The sequence below is a fragment of the Gymnoscopelus microlampas genome (genome assembly GCF_963454915.1).
Source record: "Gymnoscopelus microlampas genome assembly, chromosome: 7".
NCBI classification, from domain to species: domain Eukaryota; kingdom Metazoa; phylum Chordata; class Actinopteri; order Myctophiformes; family Myctophidae; genus Gymnoscopelus; species Gymnoscopelus microlampas.
In genome coordinates, this window is record NC_139944.1 from 16,937,256 (window position 1) to 16,964,455 (window position 27,200).

The following is a 27,200-nucleotide window of genomic DNA, read 5'->3' on the forward strand; positions in this document are numbered from 1 at the left end:
GCCCTGCCACTTAAAGGGAACTTTCACACAAATAAGACTAGTTATTACATTATAACCAGTGGTGGAAAAAGTATTCACATTTAAAATGTCAAAAGATATTTTGAAAATAGCAGACAATGCCGATGCGACACATTGTGAGGTTGTCAGCTTTCAAATGACCGAAATGTGAGTGAGTGATTAATGTATGTTTTGTAATCATAATCAAAACCTACAAAGTAACTAAAGTTTTCTAATTGTAGTGGAGTAAAAAGTATAATATTTGACTCTGAGATGTAGTGGAGTAAAAGTATAGAAAAATGTTAAAACTTTCCACCACGATTATAACAAATCTAATAATGCTTATATATAACATAATGTAATAATTATAACATGGGCATGTATTAGATTGTTATTTAATTTAATTATTCGCTATTTTGTGGCTCATATCTAATTTGACATTTTGAGGTGTAATAATATCTTTCACTTGATTTTTGAGCATTGTTACTACTGCTGTAGATTTTTGTTACCATTATGGGGAAAGGGTCCAGGTGGATTTTTGATTTAACTTAAGCTTTTTCTATAGGCAATGTAATTTAAAGGGTAAATTAATTCATCCATACATTGCATTCAAATTCAGATTGCTTTAGGTTTCGGTTCATTACCTCAAATCAATCATGCAAGAGTCAAGGACTAAATGTATTCATGGTTTGGAAATCATGATCATTTACAAAAATCTCTTTGATATCCCCTATAAATAGTGACACACACACATAAAGAAAACCAAACATTTTCACCATGTTTTATTGGTCTTACAGATAACAAAAACAAACAAATGTATGTTCGTATGACATGACAAGAACAGGAAGATGTTAGTAGCATGCTCACCAAAAGTATTACTGTAATTTGACCACAATTGGTGTGTTAAATAAATAAAAATCATGAACTCTTTAAATGTTCCATACTGTAGATAAAAGCAAAAGTCCTCCGACATACAGTATAAACATTCTGCTCTCTCTCTGTATGTGCTGCACTGTGCATAATATGCATACGTCTGTAAACTGGTTGCATTTTGCACCAATATAATCCGAATAGCTTCAGCCACAGGTGTTTTAGCAGACATCCGGCTCTGATATTTAATCCATTAAGAGAACAAAACCAGAGCCGGCGCTGCTATAGAGTGACGCGTGACGATATATCCATGCTGCAGATATAGGAGAGACAAGAAAGGAAATGGAATGCTAAAATATGAAAACCTATCTACACGTGTAGCTCTGTATAAGTCTACCATATGGTGCTGACATCTCCTTGATCCATTCTGCTTCCAAGTCTTGCATCCTGGACTGGTACAGTGGGTCAAAATAAAGAACTTGCGGCAAACTTATCTTTCAGTTACAAACAGAATAAATGTTTCGGATGCTTAAATGCGAGAAAGAGAGAGATGGAAGAGACGGTGAGGGGATGGATAGTGTCGTCTTCTGTCTCAGTCTGAGGGGTTCTGGATCACGATCAGGAAATAGTCCTTATCTGCGACAAGGACAGAAAACCATAGAAAACCATCATATAAGCAGAATGTTAATGTATGACTTCAAGTACAACACATTCTGAGCTGCAGTCTTTACAGGACAAAACATGACGTCAGACATGGCTGACTTAAAAAAAATGAAATATAAGGCAAGACTTTAGGTGATGTACATTAACCACTTTCAACATGCCGTCCGTATTTTGGGAATGTCATGGGGGAAAGTTTCAAGACATTTCAATAATAAAATGAGTGTTGTTGTGCTGTAGATCGGCTATTTTTGCCACACTACATAATTGTATGATGAAGTATAAATCAGGCATAAGTGGTTAACATGTGATAAGCACAGTATGGATGTACAACATAATACTTAGTGTGTATCACACACAATGTCCAAATAGACATTAAGGAGCAAGAGAAATGCATGACGAAAATAATTTTATAATACACTTCAATTGTATTACAATGCAGTCTTATTTCCTAGTGGGATTATGATAAAATTGTACATATAGTAGGCCCACAGTAATGGTGGCAATCGTGGCATGCTTACAATTCCTTTTATGATACCTCAAGTGTTTCCAAGATTATGAGGCATTTACAATCAGATTATAACCAGCTCAAAAATACGGTTCTTTCAGAGTGCATGAGAAAAAACTCAATCCTATCAGGCTGCTGTGTCTAGTGAGCTGCAATGCAGACGCTATAAACTAGGTTTTATACTTCAGAGGGGCAGCAGAAACCCCAGGTCTTTCCTGAAGTCATCCGGTCCTTTAATAGAGTGTATTATACAGTATCTGTTAGTTATAGGTTTGGTGCTTTAGACATGAGACTGACCTGTGGGTAATGAGCATTAAAGGACCATAACAGTGGTCTGGTATGTTTAGCTTATTAACTACGACTCACACACAAGCCAAAGTATACTTGACATTACTGCAGTGCCAACAATTTTCCAAAGCATACTGTGTCTTGTTTGGTTTTTGAGGAAGGCAGTGTTTTCAGTGTATGAAAATCAACTAGAACGGACTTGAAACTTGCTTTAGATAGTAAATCAAAAACGCTAACTTTAACTGTGACATTTAATTTGTGTTACCATTGGGTTTTAATGCATTTTAAAGTGTGAATTAATTTTAAGTCAAAACATTTGTTTTAATAAAAAATTGATACATTACCAACATACATGAATATAACATAAATATCTAGAAAGAGAACACGACGTCACCCCACTGAAAGTAATAGCGAAAACCTCGCTATAAGATGGAGCCACCTGTCCATTGAACGGTTCCTCAAGCTGTATAGCCATATAATATTAAACACTGCAATTTCTCAAAACGAAAAATGTTATTAGGACTCATAGAATTTTCCTGGGACTCCTGATACAAATGACCACCGTGCATTACAGCAGAATCTCATGTCCTGATATTCCTGTCTGTCTCACCTGGGGCGATCATGATCTCGTTCTTCTTGGAGCGGATACGCAGGAAGGTGAGGTCGTTCTGGGGGTCGATGTCTCGGACGGTGCTCCGTGCCTTCATCATCAGCTGATGGATGAGCCCGGCATACTGCACCGTACTGGAGTTGTCCAGGGTCGACTTTATAGGAATGCCTGGACAGGGGGACACAGAGAGAAAATGTTACTCATTTAGTTAAAAAATCAAGCTGCAGTACTGCACTATAGACTAGAGTATCTTAGAGAAATACTTATTTTCACATTTGCCTTTTTGTGATTTAATCTTCCTGAAAATTGGATAAGCTAGTAGAAATAGGAAGGGATCAGCCACGGAGAGAATGTGAATGGATGAAATTTGGGACGAATCAAAATATTTAGGAGACGTTGGGAAAAGTAAGGAACCTCACAAGTGGGATCTAGACTGAGTGAAATAAAGCTGCCTCAGTTACTTCTTCTACTGGATGTCTGGCTCACATCACATCCATTACAACAGCACTGGTGGTACTACAGTAGGACTGACAGTGTGAAACCCCAACTAGGTGCTTTACTGTAAATAAACAGCTTCCTGTGGGATTGTTAAACCACTTAACAATCGTTGACCAGGTGTCCCCAAGGGTTCTACACTTGGTCCTCTCCTTTTTTCCCCTCTACACAAAATCTCTTCTACTATTCTAAATCTACTATTTTCACCAAATGCTTGTCTATTTCACCAAATGTTCACCTATTATATGATGCCCAGAACAGGGAAGCTAGGCATAAAGTGGTTAAGTTGTGAAAACAAATTAGAATTTTGAAAAATGATGAAGGTTGTTAACTCACCTTCTGAATTGGCAATAATGACACCTTGCACACCCTTCTGACACTGTATCCTCTTTAAGGTCTCCTCGACATCAGCCTGACACAGAAGCAAGCAGAAGTAGGATATTGTTGCTGTCGGGCAAAACCTTTTATCTCCATATTTTAACATTTTGTGTTCATAAATTAACGCCATACTTGGTCATACTACAGCATCAGAAAAGTATCAAAAGTAGCAGATCCACAAGCTCGAAACACGGCACAAAGCGACACATTTTGAGCTTGTAGGTATGCTTCTTTTGAATTTGAATCCTGAAAAGCAACCGTTTTGGACGTATGAGGTTTCCACCCGTACAGTACAGGACAGTACAGTAGTCAAAATTAGAAGCACACAATTTGTGCTACATCAATCATGTCAATTCTAAAGAGGGTTTTTTGCTAAAGTGGGGTCCGGGGACCCCCAGGGGGTTCCAGGGGGTACCCAGCTAAACTTCATTTAGCTTCACATCTTGTCATTATTACAAGATTATGAATGTAATATAAAACTAGAGAACACAAGAATGGCTCTTTTGATCAGAGTTTCACTGTTAAGGTACTGTAAGTGACATTTTTGGTAAGTAAGGTTGAAATAGATCTATATAAAACACATATATAAAACACATTTTCAGGTCGGAATACCAATTTCATCCAATCACGCAATCAGGAGAGAGATCTCATACAGGATAAACAAGTGAAATCGGAAGTAATGACATAAATAAATACACAGACAATTTAAATTGGAATACTAAAATTGAAGGTGATAAATATGTATTCTCTCTTGATTGGACGAAAATGGTGACCTGCCTGAAAATGTATTTTGTGAGCTGGATGGGCAGATTGACCCCTGTTATTGAACAAACAATGATTAGCAATGATTACTGTCAGACAATTAACAGAGCTTTAACCTTTAGTTTATATTTAAAAAAATATATCACTTATACCAGCTTTAACTCTATAATTACAGTACAAAGACAGTAAAGACAAAGTTATTCTGGACCAAAATGACACATCAAAAAAGGACCAAATCATGTCTAACATTTCTTAGATTGGGGTCCCAGAGGTAACAGTCTTTATCGAATAGGGTAAATGAAATTAAAAAGGTTCAATCACTGACATAATGCAGGCATGCAAACAGCCCCGAGGTGAAAAAGGTGACAACATGTTGTTTTCTTTCGGGTCAGGTGTCACACAATTGCCCTATTTGGGTTAAAAAAGGTGACTGTAGCTGAAAAGTGACACTTTTGCATATCTGATAATGGATTATTTTTACGGGGAACTGTGAACACGAAATGAAGCAGAAATGCTATGTATATCAACGACAGGTCTATAAGGAGATGTCAACAAAGCAACGTCAGGCTGTTGTGACAACGCCCGATCGACCAGCAGGCCAGCTGTAGGCCAAGCTAACAATCAATCAATCAAAACGCCACATAAATCCATCGATTATTAGCAGAAAGCTGAACCCTAACGATGTCAGATGCCACGGCCACCTACCATTTTAGATGCAGCGGTCTGGTTTAGCTTCTATTAAAACACTGGTGTCTGAGCTCACACAGCTAGCTGTTAGCAACAACTGAAATGTCTACTTGTGTTGCTGCGGAAGTGGTTTTAACATCCGGCTCAAGTGCGGTCGTCACTTGGTAAATGGAATGTGGCGCCGCCTAGCGATGTAAATTTACAAAAACTCTTGTTTACTTTGTACTGTAAGTAAAACACAATATACCGTTCTAGTGTAGTATAATATACATGATCTTTTTGTAATCTTATTTTATACTGTATTCATATTTGTATTATCTCTCAAACAAAAACAAAAACAAGTCTTAAAGCCTAATCGTTTAGTCGCCTGCGTCAAAATAGCAGATCTGCATGCTCATAATGCCTCGCCATGCCACGCGTTGTGAGCTTGAAGATCACCCCCCACACACACACACGCACACGCACACGCACACGCACACGCACACGCACACGCACACGCACACACACACACACACACACACACACACACACACACACACACACACACACACACACACACACACACAATTCAATTCAATTCAATTCAATTCAATTCAATTCAATTCAATTCAATTCAATTCAATTCAATTCAATTCAATTCAATTCAATTCAATTCAATTCAATTCAATTCAATTCAATTCAAAGGGCTTTATTGGCATGAGAAAACATACGTTTACATTGCCAAAGCAGAAAGCACAATACAACACACACACACACACACACACGCACACGCGCACACGCGCACACGCACGCACGCGCGCGCACGCACGCACACACACACACACACACACACACACACACACACACACACACACACACACACACACACACACACACACACACACACACACCAGTAACCAATGGGCAGCGTGGGTTCCGCGGGCCGTTGGCCAATCAGAGGAGGCGGAGCTGTTTCTGAAGGTTTATGTTTACATTTTGTTTGCAGCCTTCCATCAGCGTTTAAACACACTGAAATAAGTCAAACAACGTTTGATTCTGTGTTTTCAACTAGTTTGTGGTGAAACACTTTGTCCTCCATGGAATTCAGCACCGCGGTGAGTCAAATTATTATACATTCTAAAATAATTTAGCGGTGTTCCGTTTGCATGCTGGATAAACCATAGTGGGTTAACCAGCGCAGAGTGCACTGGTTCCCAAACTTTTTAGCTCAAGAAAGACCTAGCCATAGTTCACATGACGCTCGCCTGTCATGATATGATGTCATGTTTCAGGGCTTGCTCTAGCCCTAGAATGTCTGTGATTTTACATACATTTCATACAAATGTATGTAAAATCACAGACATTCTAGGGCTAGCTAGCTCAAGACCCAAAAGAGAAATTTGATGTCTCCCCAGGACCCAAGCAGAGCTTGTAGATCGGCTATTTTTTTATTTTGTGAAATTCTTTTGAAAAATCATTGCATTTGTTTTTAATTCAAGGAACAACTTTGCATTTTTTATGTCCTCACAAGTATAGTATAGTAGTATGTTTTGAAATAATAAGAATTCAAATAAAATGTAGGAAACAAAGAATAAACATTTACTGAAAATGTGTCCGCAACCCACAAATGGGTTCCGACCCACTGTTTGGGAAACAGTGTTGTATGATATGGTGCCTGCAGGTGATGAGCTTGAATCTGCTGGTTGCCAAGCGACATGCAGCTTGGATCTTTTGTTTTGTCTGTTTGTTTGTGGCTTATTTTGCGTTGTTGTATCCAATTTGGGTAGCTCCAATGGGGCTAAGTTTGGGTTGCCGTTGGTTTCATGTTTGCTTGTTGTTCAACATTATTATGTGTATTCACATTTTATACGTTTGCTTTTTAAGTTAACTAGCCTCGGATCAAGACTATCATATATACGAGTCTGACAAGCAAAAGTCAGACTCGATAAAATGCATCTTCTGTGATAGTCTTGATCCAAGGCTACTTTATAACTAACAGTTGTTCAACTGTTTTTGTTTGTGTTTTTCAATGTTTGTAATTGAACAGTGGAGGGACGTGGAGAAACGTTCACACAGTTCACACAAGTGTGTCGGTGGTCCAAAGAGAGATGCACTTGGAGAGCTTTCCAACTTTGCCAACAAGGCGTCTAATACCAAGGTAATATTTAAAACACTGAATCTCAACCTTTCCAATTTCAAGGACCCCCATGTTTGATACCTTTTTAAAAATATATATATATCTCTGGTACCGCAGTCTACACTGCAAAATCCTCAGTCTTAATTTAAAGTGACTGTTAATTTAAACAAAACCAAATGAGCCCTTATAATATGTTAGTCCATTTGGTTCCATGTGTACACTCTCAGAGTTACAGACCTCTAATGTAAGGGTCCCATTTGTTTCCCTTTGTACACTTTCAGGACAACAGAGTACAACAGGAAAAGGCCCAGGATGATTTCTACTTCAAGATGTCTATGCTACAAATGACCCTTCCTGTACCATGGATGGTACAGGTATGGGGAAATGCACCATTTATGGAGCACAGAGACGTGGACCGCTCCAGAGTCGTTCCGAGGCTCACAGACATGGTCAGGGACAGAAGGATGTTGCAGGCAGGGCACTGTGTCAGGCACCCGAAACCAGTAGCGAGCAAACTGACACTGTGGGAGGCAAACCAAGGCGCGGCTAGGAGAGGAAAGAGGCACACCACCAGCAGAGATAACAGCACCGACAGCAGAGCTAACAGCACTGCAGCGATCCAGGAGTCCCAAGTTAGTTTTGGCTAGTCCACACTTGGGTCTAGCATTACATGTACATTCTCAGAGTTAGAGACCCGTAAGGGTCCATTTGGGTCCCTTGTGTATGGCCCCTGGACCCGATGTTCAGAACCAGTCATTTAAACTCTATACAAGATACAAATTACCTACAGTTTAACCCTGAAGAAGAATGTCTTTTACCATTTGTTTTGCTTTTCTCCTTCTCAGAGAAGTGGCACAGCCAAACCTTCAACCAAGACAACATTGAAGCAGAAACCCAAAGTAGCCATTGTTAAGCCATCACAGCTGGTCAGAGTAAAGGCCCCTCCGCAAGTGTGTTCCTCCACTGTTCCAGAACAACTTGCAGATGTTTCTATGACGGAGGAAGAGGAGCTGTGCCAGGCCTTCTCTGACATGCTCCTCACAGTAGAGGACATTGACGCAGGGGATTCAGACATGCTCCAGCTATGTTCTGAATATGTGAAAGACATATATGCATATCTAATGCATCTAGAGGTATGTGATGCCAGAGGCATTTTTTTTACTACATGATGTGACCTGGCATCTTGCAGCAGTGTAATGAAATATTTTGCTTTGTACAGGTACAGCAGGCTGTGCGACCCGGATACATGAAAGGCTACGATATAACCCCACGCATGCGAGCTCTCCTAATCGACTGGCTGATTCAGGTTCATTCCAGATTCCAGCTGCTGCAGGAGACACTGTATCTGACAGTTGCCATCTTGGATCGTTTTCTGCAAGTAAGGCCAACTTACACATTTGCCATTTAATCTGCTCTTATGTTTCTTTTCCTTTTTTAATGAGTTGTGACTTGTGATGTATTGCAGGTTCGGCCAGTTTCACGAAAGAAACTCCAGCTGGTTGGTGTCACCGCCATACTGCTCGCCTCAAAGTACGAGGAGATGTACCAGAGCTCCAGAGGTCCAGGACTTTGCCTACATCACAGACAACGCTTTCACAACCGCTCAGATTAGACAGATGGAGCGGGTGATGCTGAGGTGCCTCAACTTTGAGCTGGGGCGCCCGCTGCCCTTGCACTTCCTCAGGAGAGCTTCCAAGGCTGCAAGCGTGAGTCTCTGTTCACATGGTTCACTAACATAGAAGCTGTATTGATAAGACTGGACCCTCTGCACTAAGGCTTTGTTCGCACTGCAGGCAAATCTGATTTGTTTCTCAAATCTGATCTTTAGGACTGACTCTCCACACCGTAATTTGCAAGTGATTGGATTTGTGTATTCAGACCGCCAAAATTAGCAGATCTACAAGCTCACGTCATGATGTGACATTGACATGTTGTGATTGTGAGCATGTAGAAAAATCGGGTTCCATGAGGTTTTAATTTCCAATCTGTATTCTGGCTAGGACAATAATCAGATTATGGCTGACAGTGTGAACATAGCCTAGAATGAACATAGGTGGTGACTGGTCAACTGGTGGTTAAAATAAAGGATGCAGGGGGGCGTCTGCTGGCCTAGCGGTCCAGGCGCATACCACATAAGCTGGTAATCCAGCATGACAGCGTGTCGCGGGTTCGACTCCCGTTCCTGACGACCTTTGCTGTATGTCTCCCCCCCCATCTCTCTCCCCATTTCCTGTCAGCCTACTGTCCTGTCCAAATAAAGGCATAAAAGCCCCAAAAAATATATTTAAAAAAAATAAAAATAAAGGATGCAGCAGAGTATTTGGCATTTTATAGGCAAGCAGGCTTTTCAATAGTGCTGTTTGTTTGCTTGTTCTAGTGTACTGTGGAGAGACACATGCTGGCCAAGTATCTGATGGAGTTGACACTCCTCGACTACAACATGGTTCACTACCGGCCCTCTGAGATCGCTGCTGCTTCCCTGTGCCTCTCCCAGCTGCTGGATGGCCTGCCATGGGTGAGTTGAATAGAATCAATGGGGGATATATTGGCTTATTAGTACAGATGGTTAGCTTGACATTTTGTCATTTGGTTGTGGTCGTTTTTGCTTCATGTGTTGCAGGCTCCTACAGAGCAGTACCACACCACCTATGATGAGGCCCACCTAATGCCAATCATGCAGCACATCGCTAGGAATGTAATTGTCGTCAACGAGGGGAAAACAAAGTTCCAGGTGAGTTGTCAAATGAAGGCATTTGGTAGTTATTGTCTGGCCACGCGAGGCTAAGTTAATGGAGTAAGATGGAGATATTTAAAATTTGAAATAGATGAATACTAATGCAATATTTTCACTCTCCACTAGGCTGTCAAGAGCAAGTACTCGGGGAGCAAGCTGATGAAAATCGCCCTCTTAACTGAACTGCAGTCACCTACTATGAAGAGTCTGGCTGATCTCCTGCTTGACAATCCCTGAAGACATACATATGCATACTGATGTTTATTACTTGCACTTTATACTGATCAGATCCTGTATTTATAAGTTCCTTACCTTTCAGTTTTGTTTACAGAAGTGTAACAGTGTTCAACTCGGCAGCAGTTAAATCCATATATGATGGACACTGAGCTAGGCTGCCTTGCTTAGAGGGCATGTGTTTTGTGAAGAATTTGTGTGTCTGAGATTAAATGACAAAATGCAACTCTTTTCTTGTCTGTTTATTACTAAAATAGGTGTCTTAAGGTGATGTTTGTATGTTTTGATCAAGATCACTTCAGAATACTAAATGGCGTACTGTAGCTCAACTGTGCAACAAACTATGAAATGAGCAGTTTGAACCCTGAGAATGATTGCTCTGACTTAGCCGCAAGCATCTCTTAGATCATATTTTTAATATCTGGAATCTAGAGTTGCAATACCAAACCTTGACAGCCATTCATCCAAACAGAAAAGTCCTATCTGATTGCATTAAACAATGTTAAACTCACAACATTGCAGCTGTACAGAAGGCTTGAATTATCCTCTTTCTATCTGCAAAGTTTTTGTTTCATAAAAATCCACCATAGACATGCTATGAGCTACTTTCTGTCAATAAATTCTGTGCAGGTGATACTTTTTCTAAGTGTTCTAACGTCCTGCTGCCTCCTGCATTATGTGCATTTTTTTGGCAATTTGGCAATGTGTAACTCACACGCACATCATGCCACAGGAAGAGAAAGGCTGTAGTTGTTATAAGCTTGAAATCCACATCGATTATGTCATTGGTGATTGGTTTCTGAAAAAACAAACATTGAGATAAGATTGAAAATGGGTGAAGTCCTCCTATAAATCCACTTGGCGGCGCTGACGTGTTGTTACCACAGCAAAGAAGAAGAACTAATCTGTGCATGTTAGCGCAGAACGTTAGCTAGTTAACTGACAGAAGCTCTAGTACAACAACGATGGCGGCCGCCTTGAGAGGAAGCTTAGTAACATTGGTCAAGGTGAGTAGTGTTTCTAACCTAAAGGATCCGTTTCTGTAAATAATAATGCCAGGACTCAGGGGCGGATGAATGTCTCCTTGAACATGAACTCCAGACTATTGTGTAATGTTACTGTCAAAGGAAATGAAGCTACATATTTAAGTTACCTAACGTTAGCTGGTTCATTCCTCTCATCCCATGAGCTGAGCTCAGGGGCACATTGATGCTGTGAGTGACTCATTTATAAGGTATGTTGTCAGTCAAATACATTACGATTCTACTAGTGCGATATCCTAAAGCTATCAGTTCTTGTCGGCAAACGACAACAAATGTTGTCGTTTGCCGAGAAGAACTGATAGCTTTAAGATTATGTTTTCTGTGGAAGCTACGCCGTAATTTAATGTAAAATGTATTTGACACAACTAAACCATTATAGAATAAATGGACACAGGAAGAGTAGGCACCTCAATGTGAAACTTGTTATTCCTCCCCCCAAGAAAAAAGTGTGCTTTGTAAAATGGTCTCAAATAATGTGAAGTAGTAGGCATGTTTTAACCTTTAACATTTAACCTTCAAATTCTTGTTTATGCCCATACACATCCACAGGTTTTGTAGCAAATGACATGCCTTAAATGTTCAAATCTTGTATAATTTACCTTATTTCAGACCATTTTCCAAAGCAAATTAATATTGAGGTGCCCAGACTTCTCAGGTGCCCACTCTTCTGATTACCCAAATAAATGAGTTACTGATCAGTGTGCCACTGAATTATAACAATTCAACAGATACTCTTGCCTTTTGAAAGTAGTATTGTCATTTGTCAATGTTGACATTTAATGTAAACCAAGATGACTTGATCTTTGTTAGGTCGTCATCTCTTTTATGTAGAGGGTCCTGCAATATAGGGACTTAACTGTGCATGGTAATAAACCACAACACATCATTATTTTAACTACTACCACGGACTGTTAAGGCCTTATTTTAGGCCCCTCTCTCTGCTGACCAAACAAAAACAGAAATACTAAACCATCTAAGAACTACCTTGTTTGGTCCTATAGGCTATATCAAATAGATAGCTGTGTATTTCACCTCTGTCGTTGTGTGCTCTCTATCCTCTCTTCAGGGCCTCAGTGGTCCCACGAGGCAGCAGCTGGCCTCGAGGCCACTCAGTGTTTCGGCTGGTATGTGGTCCCCAGAGGCTCCCCCGGCCCGCGCTGACACCACTTTCAAAGTTACTATGGTGCCAGGGGACGGAGTGGGACCTGAGCTGATGACGGCTGTCAAGGAAGTGTTCAAGGTATTTCTTACAGTAATGGAGCCCTCTGCTGTGTGTCATCAAAACATTCTCTCTTCTACAAAGATTGCACAACATGAACGCTGGTGGTAAACAATTCAGATGTCCACGCAATATTTACTTGTCACCGGTTTAATGGTTGGATTGTTACAGAGTTTATGGGGAACAGCCATAGTTGCAACGGCTGAGAAAAACAAGAGAGGAAATCATCAAGGGTCTGTGTTCACCCTTTGGACTTAAATGGCAGCTTGAACATCTCACACTCAACTTCTCTCTCCTTTGAGCTATCAGCCATTGTGGCATGAATCGTCTTCTCTCTGAGGACTCGGAGGTCTGAAATTGGGACAAAGATCTGAGGAACATGAATACATGGTGACATAAAGACATATAGGGGACACACAGACAAATACTCTTCAGATGAGACTGCTCAATCCATAGGCACACAATGCCGTAAAGATGTGTGCAGATGTGTGCATCTCTGCTTCCATAGCAACCATGTCATCATCAATACTCTCCAATCAGCACTCAAATCTGAGAGTTAGGAGATATATATAGACATGTCAGACCTTCACTTGGCCATTGGTATACTTGTACAGCTGGTTAAAGTTCAATGAATAAAAGTTGATTTTAATAATGTCCAAATCATTTGCAGATTCAAAAACAGACAGTTTACTGAGTAGGATGAAGCGTTTGTTTTCCAAAGTAAAGAGTAAAGGAGATGCGAACATGAGCAATCCACCTCCATTACCTGAAGCCCAGAATGAAGTGCTGGCTGAAGAGGCAGTGGACCCTCACATGTCAGCCTCCTTGAAAAGAGAAGAGAATGCCCTCCTGAAGGCCATGGAGGAAATTAACCAGAAATTCATCGAATGGAAGGAGAAGAAAGACAACCTTACTGAGAGGCAAAACTTGCAAGAAGAGAAGATGGAGGTAGAGAAGAAAAGGGACTACAAGGTTATTACAAACCTCAGGGAAGAGAAGACAGAGGAGGAGAAGAAATGGGAGGAGGAGAGAATCGAACTAAGAAAAGAAAAATTGGCTTTGTCACACATGTTCATCACGCTAGCAAAAGAAAAACAGGCTTTGTCGCAAAAGTTACTCCAGCTAACAAGAGAAAAAAAGGCTTTGTCTCAAGAGTTCCTCTCCACAAGGCAGAGAAATGAAGACATGAAGAGCGAGATGAAGGCAACGGAGAACACTGTCCTAACAGTGGAAGAGCACATGGGGGAAGAGAGTTAGATTTACCACTCAAAACTGAGGCAGACTGATGGACAGCCAGTTGGTTATGTAGAATATAATACAGCAAATGTAATGGTGTAGTGAAACAAAAGTTATCAGGCATAGATAGCATGGTTTAATTATTCAGATAAAATGCTTTATAAATAATTATGACCCGGGCTTTCATAATGTGCAGATTCTTTAGATGAGAATCAAATTGATTCAGCATGAATAACAGAAGTCACCACATTGAATTTAAATTCCATTCCCAACATGTTCACATTAAATATTGTTCCTTATTTTGTGTTTCCTTACTTTTTTCACCATGTCTGCTTCTATTGTGATGTTTGCCCCTTCATTCATTCCCCAGGCAGGTGATGTCCCTGTCGAGTTTGAGGAGTTCCACTTAAGTGAGGTACAGAACATGGCCAGTGAGGAGAAGCTGGAACAAGTGCTGAACTCTATGAAGACCAACAGAGTGGCCATGAAAGGTACTTTCTCTTGCTGAAATGTCACCGGTTTAATCTGTGGATTGTTAGTTTGTAGAGAAAAACAAACCTGTTTGTTTAGGAACAAAAACAAGAGTGCGCTAAAAACTTTGTAGGACAGCCAAGGTTTGTTAAAGTAACAAGATTTTATTTCCATTCGCTTTACAGAAAACAAAAACCATCACTACAGAGAAACTGTTACAGGGGAGAGCAGATATACTGTAGTGTTCTGTCCAGAGAGTGGCTCTCCCCGAGTGTGTGTTGGGATCGCTGATTTATGCAGTGTGCACAATAGGTGTGCAGTCAAACCCATCTCCGAGTCCAGTTAGTTTGACTCAGGCCAGGTTTAACTGCTTAAATCAGCCCTCACTCATCCCACAATTGTATAGTAAAGGCACATTCATACATCCGGGCCTGAAGAGGAGTAGATGATGCATGCCACGGTGTTGAACGCGTCAGTTACCCATGTTGTCTTGTGGATTGTGGGCAGTGCCGGAGGTTAGCCGCTTGGAAATGCTGCTGTGTTATTTGTTTGACTTACGTCGCAGTGGTTGGCTCACTGAAGGAGCACTGCAAGCAGAAAGCCTGTCAAGTGGGGTCAACCACGCTCTTTCCTATTGATTGACGCTCAGTCAAAGTTCACAAATGTTGAACTAGGCTTGTTCGGTTTGATGATTGCATTGTATATCACGGATTGATTGAAGGGTCCAACAGGTCCAGCTCTTTCTCAAAACAAAACACGCATGTTTAAATCGTTACCATATATGAAACTCCCACCACCCCTGTGATCGGATCTTGTATCACCGCAATAAATCACGATATGAAAATAGGTAGGATCGATAGCCCATTTTGAACTCCACGTGATGAAGCAGTGATCGTGCCTAAAAACTGCCCTAAAACTTTTTGTCTCAAATCTAATGAAGCTTACATTTTTATACTTAAAGGCATACTGTTATTATTACAGCCCATTTTTTGGTACTATAGACAGTTACCATGTACATAATGTATTCATTATTAACCGACAATGTAGAGAATTGTACCCTTTTTATACTTGCATAATAGGAAGTAACAGCAAAGAATGCTATCTCTTGTTTAACTTGTATGTCATATCTTGAACGTATGTTTTCTGTAGCATTTCTCTGAAGCTCACATTAACTTTTATACCACAAGAGGGCATACTTCACCTTTGCAACTAATTAACACTAGCCTTATGCACTGCATTTAGACAGGTAGGAACGTAGGATATTTAATTTTAGACCAAGGATATCAAACTTGCAGCCCATACACTATATACATATGGCCATATACGAAGAGGTTTATAGCTGAAATGCTCAATTGTATTGCCCACAGTAAATATATGATGGTGGTCTGTTTGTTATGTCACAAGCATGCACCGTACGAGAACTGTACACAAACTCTGAAGAAGCTCTCCAGCAACATTTGTTTTTATTCATTTTGCTCTCGTACAAACTAAGTCTGCAGGCACCACACTGAACTCGGCTCACACAGACACTAGTAGGAAGTACTGTAGGAAGTGAAGTGAATTGTATATAATTATAATTTTATTTTCGTTTAATTTAAATACTTTGTTTTTTAAATAAAATTAATTATTTATCCCAGGGGTCTCAATCTAATTTTGAGTCCTGGGCCTGACTGGGCAAATTTTGACTTCATGCTGGCTGAACCAGTTGCGCACGTGCAAATGCGCACGTACGTTTGTGCATGGTGCACAAGTGTTGCCTTTGTTCTTTTTCAACCTTCTCACGTGTCACAGTTTCTACTATAACCGCACATGTTTCATTTTACTTTTAGATTCTTATGAGGATTGCCTAGCAAGGCAAAAATTACTTTTATGATCTGTATTAACTTAAAGTCATAGGCTAGAAGATAACGGCCTGAGATCATCTCTGTGACTTCAGAGATGATCCAGATGTATAGGGACAGGTATCCAAAGCATTATTTATTTTTTATAAATAACTTTTTTATTTTATAACTAATTTAACTTCTTGATTTCCCTTTGGGTTCTTTTCTTTAAAATTCAGACTTTCAGGTGATAAACCCACTTCAAGATTCTCTGCTTTCTTCGTCTGTTCACATTATTACCACGAGGAATACATAGATAGTGGAATTTCATTCATAACACAATCTTTTCTCTAGGGACTATATTCGGATAGACTTTTCAATACGTCTGGTGTTTGAACTGCCTCAAAACTAAAACTCAAACACAAAAAAGATGTAATGTTCACTGTTAGATTATCTATCTGAAGTGAGTTTGATTTCATACTGTACTGAAATCAATGGAAACCACTGGCTTCCTGGAGAGGTATACACATTTGATTGGAAATTTGCAAGCAGTCAATACAACAAGCATGTAGTTAGTGGAGTAAGCATTGCCAAAACACCAGTATGGTCCTCCAAAGTATGATTACTGTACTACTCAAGCTTACTGCTTTGTCACCAAATAACGTATAATAATTTATTTGGCACTTTTTGTTTAACCAGGAAAAATTCACACCCCAATGGAGTTCAAAGGGGAGCTGGCATCTTATGAGATGAAACTGAGGTAATATGGAAACTAAATTTTCTGTGTGTGTGTGCACCAAAGACTGTGTTTTGAGTTGATTGTTTTATTTTTATTTGTACTTGATGCCCCCTCTCTGTCTGTGGCTCAGGCGTAAACTGGACCTGTTTGCTAATGTGGTTCATGTGAACAGCCTGCCTGGCTACAGCACACGCCACAACAACCTGGACCTGGTCGTCATCCGCGAGCAAACCGAGGGAGAATACAGCTCCCTGGAGCATGAGGTACCTGTACATGATTCTTATTTACTACTATTAGGCCTGTCATAACATAGCCTATTCGCAGTTATTTGAGATAATCCCCCCCCTTTTTAGCGGCGCTAGCCGCTCTATACCTGACTTTGTCCGTGTTCACCGTCAACGTTCTGATTGGTCAGACCCGTCAACGTTCTGATTGGTCAGACCCGTCAACGTTCTGATTGGTCAGACCCGTCAACAAAGTGATTGGTCAAGCTTCACGTGGCTATAAACACATATCGATGACAAAATGTATCAAAGGCGCCGCTACCTTCACACAGGGTGTGATTTTTTTGCATAATCGTCAGAATCTTTTCTATTCATCTGTATAAATACGTGTGAGCTTGTGAATCTGCTATTTTTGGGGCGGTGTAGCCGCCCCCTATAAGTGAGTTTTGGACACCGACCAAAAGATTTGTATATTTGTATAAGATTTGTCATTTATCCTTTTTTTAAAGCGAGTCATGTTGTGATGAGCACACACCGCCCACTTCACACTGGGTGTGATTTTTTTCAAATGTTTTAGTATAAGTATACAATTATTTAATGCATGGCCTGTTTTGGCCATGGTAAATGATTTATTTTGATTATTGGTACCGGTCATTTATTTGTATATCGTTGCTGTTGGGCAGAAACCTCCTATCTCCATATTCTAACTTTTTGTGTTTTTTCGTAAATGAATGCCCTACTTGATCGTACTTCAGTGTCACACAAAAGTTGCAGATCCACAAGCTCGAAACGTGTTTTGAGCTTGTCGATTTGCTACTTTTCGTATATTTTACATATGAGGTTTCCACCTGACAGAGACGATATGTAAGTTACTGGACATGTCTGCCACTGCCAATTTTTGTTTATAAAGCCTAAAAGGCAAACATAAATGTTTTTATTTATTTATACGTTATGCTCCAATGTTCAATGCCAAAACACAGTTAAATCGTTAATTGCAAGTATTTGTATGACAAGTAATCATCAACTGAAATGTCATGATCGTGACAGCCCTGTATACATCACCGCATTTTCAGTTGGGAAAGCTAAGACCTAAATTAAGAGAATTCATACAGTCATTTTATTGGACAAAAGGCATTCCATGAGTGATGATATGCAGTATAACGGCACTTGAATGTTTGTTATTGTAATTTATCACTCCCGCTGGCTAGAGTACTGTAGATGTTAGCCTGTTGTTTATTTTATACTTTGTTGTACGATGGTGTCACATGGCAAGAATAGCCGACCTACAAGCTCACAGTGCTTTGCATCATGATGTGTTGAGAGCTTAAGATCAGATATTTTTGTAAAAAAAAAAAAAACATAAAATTCCTATAATGACATGTCCAAAATACCATAGGATACCATGCTGAAAATGGTTCAGCACCTAGTCGGGGAACACATCTGACTGATATACTGACATTTGGAGTATAACAGACAGTTTACAACTGTACTTGGACCGTTTTTTCCCCCTTCTACACCAAATCTCTATTAGAAAAAAGCAATATCACACACAAAGTCGTGCTGTTGTACTGAATGTCAGATTCAGCAGGGCCGTGATTATCGTCTACAACCGAATTACAGCAGTACTGGTTTACAATAGTCATGGGAAAATTAAGCTTTTGTGAAGCATTGAACCACTAAGGCAATTGTATTGATAAGGCTACTTATTGATTAATAAGTAGCCTTGGAAACCAACGGTTTCCAAGCCATGTGGCCCATAGGGTAGAAGCCTATCTCCTGTTTCTGTAGCGTTATGCGGCTTGATATACATTACATCCCCCAGCCATGATGTACAAGCACGCCCCCTGGACATGATACTAGTACAATATGTCGCAGGGACTTACCCCCATTCCAACCCTTGATGCTGAGTGCCAAGCAGGGAGGCATTGGGTCCCATTTTTATAGCCTTTGGTGACCTGGCCGGGGAATTAAACCCCGACTTCCCAATCTCAGGGCAGACACTCTAACCACAAGGCCACTGAGCTGGTAATTAAGGATAAGGGATGAGTTTAATGTTTTACAGATTCCATTAAAGTTACAACAATGATGACGTGTTGAGTAAAGATTTTGTACTAGTAATGACAAGAGCACACACACACACGCACGCACGCACACGCGCACGCACACACTGCTGACTGGGTGGAGAGGACGCCTGGGAAACAGAAGGTCTAGGTGTTGAAGTGTCCTTGAGCAAGGCACTTAACTGATAACTTCTCCCTGGCACTGTGTTAATGACCACTGCTCCTTATACAGAGGTTCTATGCACATACAGCAGCTACTACTACTACTACTACTACTACTACTACAAACCAGGAATTGGGCATTGTTTCAGAGGCCACTATAGTCTTCTTAACTCTGCATAAACAGGAATGTCTTTGTGAGAATTAACATGGCCTGACTTCACTCTGCAGAGTGTGACGGGAGTTGTTGAATGTCTGAAGATCATCACGAGAGAGAAATCCCGGCGTATTGCCAAGTTTGCCTTCGACTACGCCACCAAGAAAGGACGAAGCAAGGTCACAGCTGTCCATAAGGCCAACATCATGTCAGTACGACTTGGAGCAACACTTTGCTCATTATCTTGTGATTTATGCTCATGGAAGCAATTTAATTGTCATTTGTCTGAAATGACATGAATCTGGCCAGGGCTTGTACAATTATATTGAGATGTATTCTAATGTTGCATTTCACTACAGGAAGCTTGCTGATGGTCTCTTCCTGCAGTGCTGTGCTGAGGTGGCACAGCTGTATCCCAAAATTAAATATGAGAACATCATCATTGATAACTGTTGTATGCAGGTATGTATAATCATCCGTTATCTCATTACTGACCCAAATGACTGAGAATAGGTTCTTTTTTTGTCATGCATATTAAAGATCAACATTTAATGTTGTTTCCATGAAAGGGCAGTTTAGAGTGTATTTAAGTACTGTACTGACTACACCCCATGGTATGCTTGACATCACTGCCAACCATTTTCTAAAGCATACTGTTCGTTTAATACTGAGGAAGCCATTGGATTCCATTCATTTCAGTACGGTATGAAAATCGAATCCACTTTTAGAGACACTGAAACTTGTTTGAGATTGGTAATCCAACACTAAATTAAACTGGGGTGTTGTTTTATGTATTTTAAACCGGATTGAAACCTGATTACGGATTGATTTGAAAAGTCTTGGTAGAAAGAAAGGATTGAATTACGAAGAAAATTCAAATTGTGCCGTGTGTTTTAGCCAACATTGTCTCAATTATTCTGGAGAGTTTGGTACATCACAACATGTAGAGAAATTGTTCTATGGTTCTACAATATATGGCCAAAATTATGAATAATAGACAATTGTGTTGCTTTTTTTTCATTTTTAAAATTCCATTGTTGCACTGAATATTAAAAAATCATCCCTCCCTGTGTGCTGTAGCTCGTGCAGAACCCGTACCAGTTTGATGTGTTGGTGATGCCCAACCTGTACGGTAACATCATTGACAACCTGGCAGCGGGGCTGGTTGGAGGGGCCGGCGTGGTGCCCGGGGAGAGCTACAGCGCTGAGTATGCTGTCTTTGAGACGGTGAGTTTGCGCTCAGCCGCGCAGTTGTGTTGTGTGTCCATATTGCCTCTTATTTTTGTCTTGGCCCCAGGGCTGTCACAATCATGACATTTTATCTCAAATAATTATCTCAGCATACATTATGTCAGTAAGAAATACAAGTTTGATTAATCAAATAATGTCTTTAACAGCCAAAATCAAAATCTGATCCACTCGGATAGGGATTGAAAGTTTTGAACTCTTGGGCTGGCTGTTTCCCCTAGATTAAAGTGATTCATTCATGGTACTTCAGGTGGAAAATGAACATTTTGCAGTAAATGGGACGACAACGCAGCAGTTTGATTCAATCAGTCTGAACTAGTATAAGGCTTCCTAGATGCTGTGGTCTGCTTCCAGCTGAATAGATTCCCAATACAAACACAAAATAATGTTTGCTAAGTCTATTTTTCTGTAACCCAAGACATACTGTATACTGGGGGGGGGGGGGGGGGGGAACTTTTCCATGGTTAGATTTAATTTAACAACAATTGTGCCCATTAAAAGTGATAATGTTGCTACAGTGACAGCCATGCTGCGTACTACTTAGCGTATGTCTAATATAAGCTGGTGCCCCTCACCTGCACTCCCATCAACATGCACATGATCCAAAACTCCCACACAGCCAGCCAACACCAGGTACGCCTAGTTTTGTTTACCCTTTAGACAGCTAGTCTTTCATCGCTGCAATTGAGAATGAGATTGGATGCTCTCACACGTAGAAAGAAAACGACACATTATGTAAAAGTTGTTCATAATAAAAATGATGAAATTGATTAACCCAGCATATATTATTACCCAGCACATATTCTGGGGGAACATTGGCCAAAAATAGCCGCTGTACAAACTCACAACGCGTCAACGTGGCGCGTTACGAGCTTATAGATCGGCTATTTTCGGCAAAGAGATTTGGTGTAGACGGTCAACTTAAGTGCAGAGCCAGGTCCAGTTTTCTAAGTCTTGAGGGATTTAACAGGACCTACAGAGCAGCAAAATCCCTGAACCCCTGTTTCCTTTTTGTTCTCTGTTAGGGTGCACGTCACCCTTTTGCACAGGCTGTGGGCAGGAACATCGCTAACCCCACGGCCATGTTGCTCAGCTCGGCCAACATGCTTCGGCACCTCAAGTGAGTCATGGCTGCACTGCTTTTTTTTTTTTATATACCACATGATATTTGTTTTTTTCCTGGGTCTTGCATGTCCCCCCCCCCAGGCTTTAAAGATGGCTTTGAGTGAATGTGGACATACGTATGTACAACATGACACCTTTGGCCTTGTCTCAACTGTCACTGTATTGTTCGCAGTCTGGAATATCACTCCAACATGATATCAGATGCCGTCAAGAGGGTCATTAAACAGGGCAAGGTGAGTGTGTGTGTGTGTGTGTGTGTGTGTGTGTGTGTACGTGCGTGCGTGCGTGTGCATTAGTGTTAAATTCAGCATATTCCCACTGGTACATCCTTCAGGCTAATAAAAGATACATCCACCTTGACATGGGTGTAAGCATGATAGTACACAATGGGTTTTTGTAAGACAACTTGGTGTTGAATGCAACACTGTGTCAGCAACTAATAACACAGTTAACCACTTTCAATCTTGCTTCCCTATTTTGGGCATGTCATCCTTTTCCCCAAATATCAATTTTTATTTGAAAATATCTACAAGCACTTAAGTGGTTAAAAGGGAGCTGTAGTTGACTCTGACAGTACTTCTTTTAAAAAAGAAAGTCAGCCATTATTCCGTTTTTTTTAAAGATTTCCTGCAAGGAATCTGGCGCAATTCATTGTTGCAGTGTGGGCCAAGTACAACAAATATTTTTATCATTCACAGAGTGGGAGTAGGCTTTGCTTTGCTGTAGTTTTGCTGTGTAAGTGAATCAATGTAACACACTACATGGTACTATTGTCAGTACAATAGGAATGCAAGGCCAAGCGCCTGTCTGCAAATGGACTGCTTGTGTTTCTATTGCAAACCTTCACTTATGGGTTTTGTGGGTCAGAGCAATGCTATACTTAATACAATGCATTTAGAATCATATTTTAAGGAGAAATTGTTGATGATAAACTTTTCCTTTAAGAGTTTGTTTTTGAAGAGCTCTACCACTGAAGTCAATGAGATTCATAAAGCTACCAGTATTTCCTGGTAATTTGTTCAACAAGGCAGGCAACAACTGAATACCAGCCAGTGAACAGGGACCCCCTGTTCTCTGCTGCAAAATTCAGTTGCAAAGGTAAAAAAGAAAAAATACCTATTACTTGATCCAGTAAAACTAAATCTAAGCCTCAAACCCTTCAGATAACTCTACTGGGTTTTGGAAGGCCCTCTGGGTGTAATAGCACCCACAAGAACCATTGTGTTTGAGTGCATTCTTGAACCACAAATCCCATTCACAATCATTGAGTACACTATCTATCAAACTGTAACCCATCTAGAAGAGTGTTAGAGAGCCTTTAAGTCACTCATTTGTGTGTGTGTGTGTGTGTGTGTGTGTGTGTGTTTTATGTATTTCGTCGACTCCGATGTCTCTCTCACGTTTTCTCTCCTTGTAATCCTCAACGGCAAGGTTACATGCACCTGTTTCCATGACAACTGTATTTTTCTTTTTTACTTTCTCACCAACGTGAACTAACCATTCTCCGTGAAGTCTCTATCTTAAGGCTAACCTAAGCTGACAGCAGTGTTCTAACATGAAGTCAGCCATCCGTGGGCTTTCGTTGGTCAATTCACCATCATGATCATTGCTCTGTTGTCTGTCCCTGTGAGCCTTGCGTTCAACACCGTATAAAGGGCTTAAGTGGTTAAAAATTAATGAGGGCGACCTTGGGAGAAGGTCAGAAATGTGAGATGTGAACGTCAGGATGATTATGAAGAATATTTGTTGGCTAGTTGCCCCGCCTCTTCCCTCTCCTCTGATAATCCCCTCACTCCTGTGTGCGCACAACAACCATGAATGTGTGTGTGTGTGTGTTTGTGTCTCAGGTGCGGACACGAGACCTTGGCGGGTACGGCACCACTGGAGACTTTGTGCGTGCCGTAGTGGAGAACATGCGTCACAGACCTGTTTACTAAGATGTCTCTATCACAGAGCCTCCCTGCCCCTGTTGATATTTACCTTACTTTTGACAGCCATCTTAAGTTCCATTTCTGCTCCAGCGCACAACGGTGTCTCTTGCGATGGAGTACGAGTTAGGCATTAACATGCACTGGATACATGTTAATCCCCATTTAACTACCATACCACTTTGACCGCTATCTCTTGTGTTTGCTTTTGCATTCCCCACCTGTTATGTTGTTATAATAACTTCATATCTGTCAATACATTGCTAATTGAATTGGCTTGTATTGGGTTTGACTAGAAAAGGGCAACTCATGAAATTTTCAAAAATGCTCCAAACTTTAAACGTCCAAACATCTTCAAAATTGTTCAAAAATTGCAGATTTAAAAGCTCACAACTCATCGCAATACGACGTGTGCTTTTTGATTGTCTTTTTTTTTTTTTATGTAAAAGGTCTCAAGTGGTTAACTCTGAAACACAGTTGAGTAACATGGTATCACACTCATACTCGTATTACAAAATCTTTTGTCATTCCTCTGCGCCTACCACCCCCATGTCTGACGGTTTTGGCTTCATATTCATGTTCTTCAGTGTGTTTGACTAAGCTTAACTGCTTTTTCAGCTGTGCTGTAATTTTTTTGTCCATTCAGACCATTTTGTTTGATGATGTAGAATTTTCAGCAAGCCTGGTCTACCTTTCCATCTGCCTATTTTGCTGTCCTCCTCAGCTTTGGTCATTCTATCTGCTAATGCTCTTGCTAGCCACTTCAGCCATACAGTCTACCTCTGTATTAAGATTTTTGCTTATGTAGAGTCTTGCAAATGCGCAGTGTTTGCTGTTAAAAAACGGTTTAATCTAACCTGCTTTTCTACGACAGGTTTCATTCTAATGTGTTGACTTTTTTTCCACTTTGTTGGGTCTAATGACTCAGAGCTGAACCAGCTGGAGATCACACCCACAGCAATTGCTGTTCTCGTTTTCCATTACGATGACTCACTGTAATAGTTCAGCAGCTCTGACCTCTCAATCACGGCTCAAAATCGTAAAATTCATGTGGCTTGCATCTTAATGAGGCATGTAAACACTGTGCATGTTACTTGATGTTTCTAACAGTCTGGTCAAGGGTGAACCATGCTAGAGCAGAGTTCACATGCTTTCTCCAATTTTCTAAACATTCAGTTAATATCTGTGAACATCAGTTCTCCCAAAACGACCATAAAGGGAAACAAATCTCATCAAGTGTGTCATTGGACTGCTCTGTTGACAAGTGGGTGACTTTTTGACTCTGTATGTTTATTTTTAGCTCATTTCATACAACAGGCACTCAATGTTTATAACCTTTATAACTCCCTAATCATTCATTTCTTTGTTTCTTAAAGTAAATACATTCTCCATAGCCCACAAATATCCATGATAGTCCCATATTAATTGTCAGTTGAGCTGATCCAATCAGCATCACTTGATGAGATCCTATATTTTTTAAACGGGTCAATTATTAAGTGCATATCAGTAGAAAATGCAGTAATGGATACATTTATGCTGTAATAGTTGGCATTGACATGAAATTCATATTTTTAAATCCCATTCATTCACCAGGACCAAACACACCAATGTCTTATCAGAATATTGTCACTGCAGGTCAAATGTAGCTGCTTTCTTGATCACACATGTACTTAGTAGTTTTTTTGTTTAGTTTTTTAGGGCATGTCATATATGCATATTTATAATGGTCTTAAACAGGTTACTGTATGAATTATAAATGACAGTTTCATCACTGAATGTCACAGTTGGTGCAGGATGTTTAAAACACTGAATAATGTAATGGTCCAATACTGTCAAATAAAATATGATTGGATCGAATTGGTGAAAAAAAAGGTTTTGTATTCTTTCCTTGTTAGCTTAGCTATACTAGAAACTCACTGATTTGTCACTGAAGTCAGTTGACTGTTGCTGTAGATTGATCAGAATTACATAAACTATTTTAGAGAATGGCCTAAATCAATACAAATAATACAATTCTCCAGGTTATAATGGCTCTTAAAATCAAAAGTGTGACGTGTTGGATTATGATGAGGGAAACTGCTCTATGACCCCCCCACCCCCTCCCCTGTTCAATGTGTGTGACAGCTGTTTGTTAAAGGCTCTCTAACACTGGCCATGGTGTGTGTGTTTGTGTGTGTGTGTGTTTAGTGTGCATCGACGCTGCTGCAGCTGTATATATTTGTAATGTGCTGTTCTTATGTTTGCAACAGGTGCGCACTGGAGATTTAGGAGGCTATGCTACCAGTGACGAGTTCACCCGGGCTGTCATTGCCAACATGACTGTCTAGTATTGTACTGACAGGCCTGTCAGCAGCATGTCATTTACATCTCATTATAAGCCTGCTCTCTACAGAGACCGTGCAAACAGCCCAACGTACGCACCATACTCTAACTTAAACACTCAACCAAAGGAAATGCACAACTGTAAAATAAACTAACACTGCTTTACACATGACTCGAGTGACTTAGAATAGAATGACTATTCTAAGGCAGAATTTAAAGGAATGGTGAGAATTTTGATATTTAGCTGTTCAAAATATTGTTTTCAGATGCAATAATGCTGTTACATTTCAGACACATTCCCTTCTACTCTACCATCTTTTCCTGAACATAAGGAAGACTTGTCTTATTTATTGCTATTTATTCATTTTTAACTGAAAAATGTCCGTGTCCATTTATGAGTATATTAATAAATCATGGATATGATATGATTGTGTGTGGACAATATTTAATTGTTTGATGTGTCAGAAGTCTCCTAATATAAATGATGTCATGTCTGTACTGATCTAATGGGCTACCTAATGTTTCTAATAGCCTAACTGCTGCTAACAAAATGTACCTAGAAAAATTATGGGATAGAAAGGCTATACATTCACAGCAATCTTAAATTCTAATCTTAAAATGTAATTTGATACTCTGCCTTTTTCAGCCCAGTTTATGTTTTTAAATAAATTCTAAACATGCAGTGGTTCTAAACCATAATGCAGTGGTTCTCAATCTTTTCAGGCTGCGACCCCCCCAAAATAATCATATTTGAACTGGGGACCGCACAAATTAATCACATTTGAACTGGGTTCCCTCCAATATAAACCCCCCACCCTGACAAGGAATTGGAATTGTAGGAGTTGAGGCCTTACATTTTGTTTGACTCGGTTCCATAGATAAATATTGTGAAAATAGCCTCACAAGCCTCACAAGCTCACAACGCTTTGCGTTGCGAGGCGTTGAGTTTGTAGATCAGCAATTTCAAAAAAGTTGCCTCTTTCTTATATTATTTGACAATTTGGCCAATGTTTGACCAGTTTTTATTGTAGTTTGTTGATTACTACATTTGGTGCAGTAATGGTATTTTTTTTTCTTTCTTTCTTTTTTGAGGCATTAAATGGTCTTAAA

The 27,200-nt window shown here is 40.1% G+C and overlaps 2 protein-coding genes and 1 pseudogene across 4 annotated transcripts; 2 read left to right on the top strand and 1 right to left on the bottom strand.

Annotated features, from left to right (window-relative positions):
* Window positions 1-764: 764 nt before the first annotated feature.
* dynlrb1 (dynein, light chain, roadblock-type 1) lies at window positions 765-5,377 on the bottom strand. Its single transcript, XM_084062569.1, has 4 exons — window positions 5,274-5,377; window positions 3,765-3,840; window positions 2,934-3,101; window positions 765-1,503 (listed from the first exon to the last, which is right to left on the bottom strand). The coding sequence occupies exons 1-4, from the start codon at window positions 5,274-5,276 to the stop codon at window positions 1,460-1,462; spliced, it is 291 nt and encodes a 96-aa protein (XP_083918695.1). The 5' UTR covers window positions 5,277-5,377; the 3' UTR covers window positions 765-1,459.
* Window positions 5,378-6,331: 954 nt separating this feature from the next.
* On the top strand, window positions 6,332-10,342 carry LOC311048479 (G2/mitotic-specific cyclin-B2-like; annotated as a pseudogene). The gene is made up of 9 exons: window positions 6,332-6,349; window positions 7,282-7,392; window positions 7,653-8,003; window positions 8,217-8,504; window positions 8,591-8,749; window positions 8,837-9,077; window positions 9,749-9,886; window positions 9,992-10,102; window positions 10,232-10,342. The product of its transcript is annotated as a G2/mitotic-specific cyclin-B2-like (transcript).
* A 916-nt stretch (window positions 10,343-11,258) lies between these two features.
* On the top strand, window positions 11,259-26,499 carry idh3b (isocitrate dehydrogenase (NAD(+)) 3 non-catalytic subunit beta). 2 transcript variants are annotated; one of them, XM_084061327.1, is made up of 11 exons: window positions 11,259-11,346; window positions 12,449-12,622; window positions 14,208-14,328; window positions 16,828-16,888; window positions 16,998-17,130; window positions 19,542-19,675; window positions 19,827-19,929; window positions 20,548-20,694; window positions 21,741-21,835; window positions 22,013-22,073; window positions 26,018-26,499. In XM_084061327.1, the coding sequence occupies exons 1-11, from the start codon at window positions 11,305-11,307 to the stop codon at window positions 26,093-26,095; spliced, it is 1,149 nt and encodes a 382-aa protein (XP_083917453.1). In that variant the 5' UTR covers window positions 11,259-11,304; the 3' UTR covers window positions 26,096-26,499. The 2 variants fall into 2 exon arrangements, with proteins under 2 accessions (XP_083917453.1, XP_083917452.1); XM_084061326.1 differs by lacking the exon at window positions 26,018-26,499 and adding an exon at window positions 23,688-26,002.
* The last annotated feature ends 701 nt before the right edge of the window (window positions 26,500-27,200 follow it).

What these genes read in the sequence shown, in the direction of transcription:
- dynlrb1 (XM_084062569.1), bottom strand. An exon ending in CATTATTGCCAATTCAGAAG is followed by an intron (nt 3,102 to 3,764) that starts GTGAGTTAACAA and finishes CCCCCTGTCCAG; the next exon opens with GCATTCCTATAAAGTCGACC. An exon ending in CGAGATCATGATCGCCCCAG is followed by an intron (nt 1,504 to 2,933) that starts GTGAGACAGACA and finishes TCCTTGTCGCAG; the next exon opens with ATAAGGACTATTTCCTGATC.
- idh3b (XM_084061326.1), top strand. Translation starts at nt 11,305, where the DNA reads ATGGCGGCCGCCTTGAGAGGAAGCTTAGTAACATTGGTCAAG. An exon ending in ACAGCTCCCTGGAGCATGAG is followed by an intron (nt 17,131 to 19,541) that starts GTACCTGTACAT and finishes TTCACTCTGCAG; the next exon opens with AGTGTGACGGGAGTTGTTGA. An exon ending in AACATGCTTCGGCACCTCAA is followed by an intron (nt 21,836 to 22,012) that starts GTGAGTCATGGC and finishes TATTGTTCGCAG; the next exon opens with TCTGGAATATCACTCCAACA.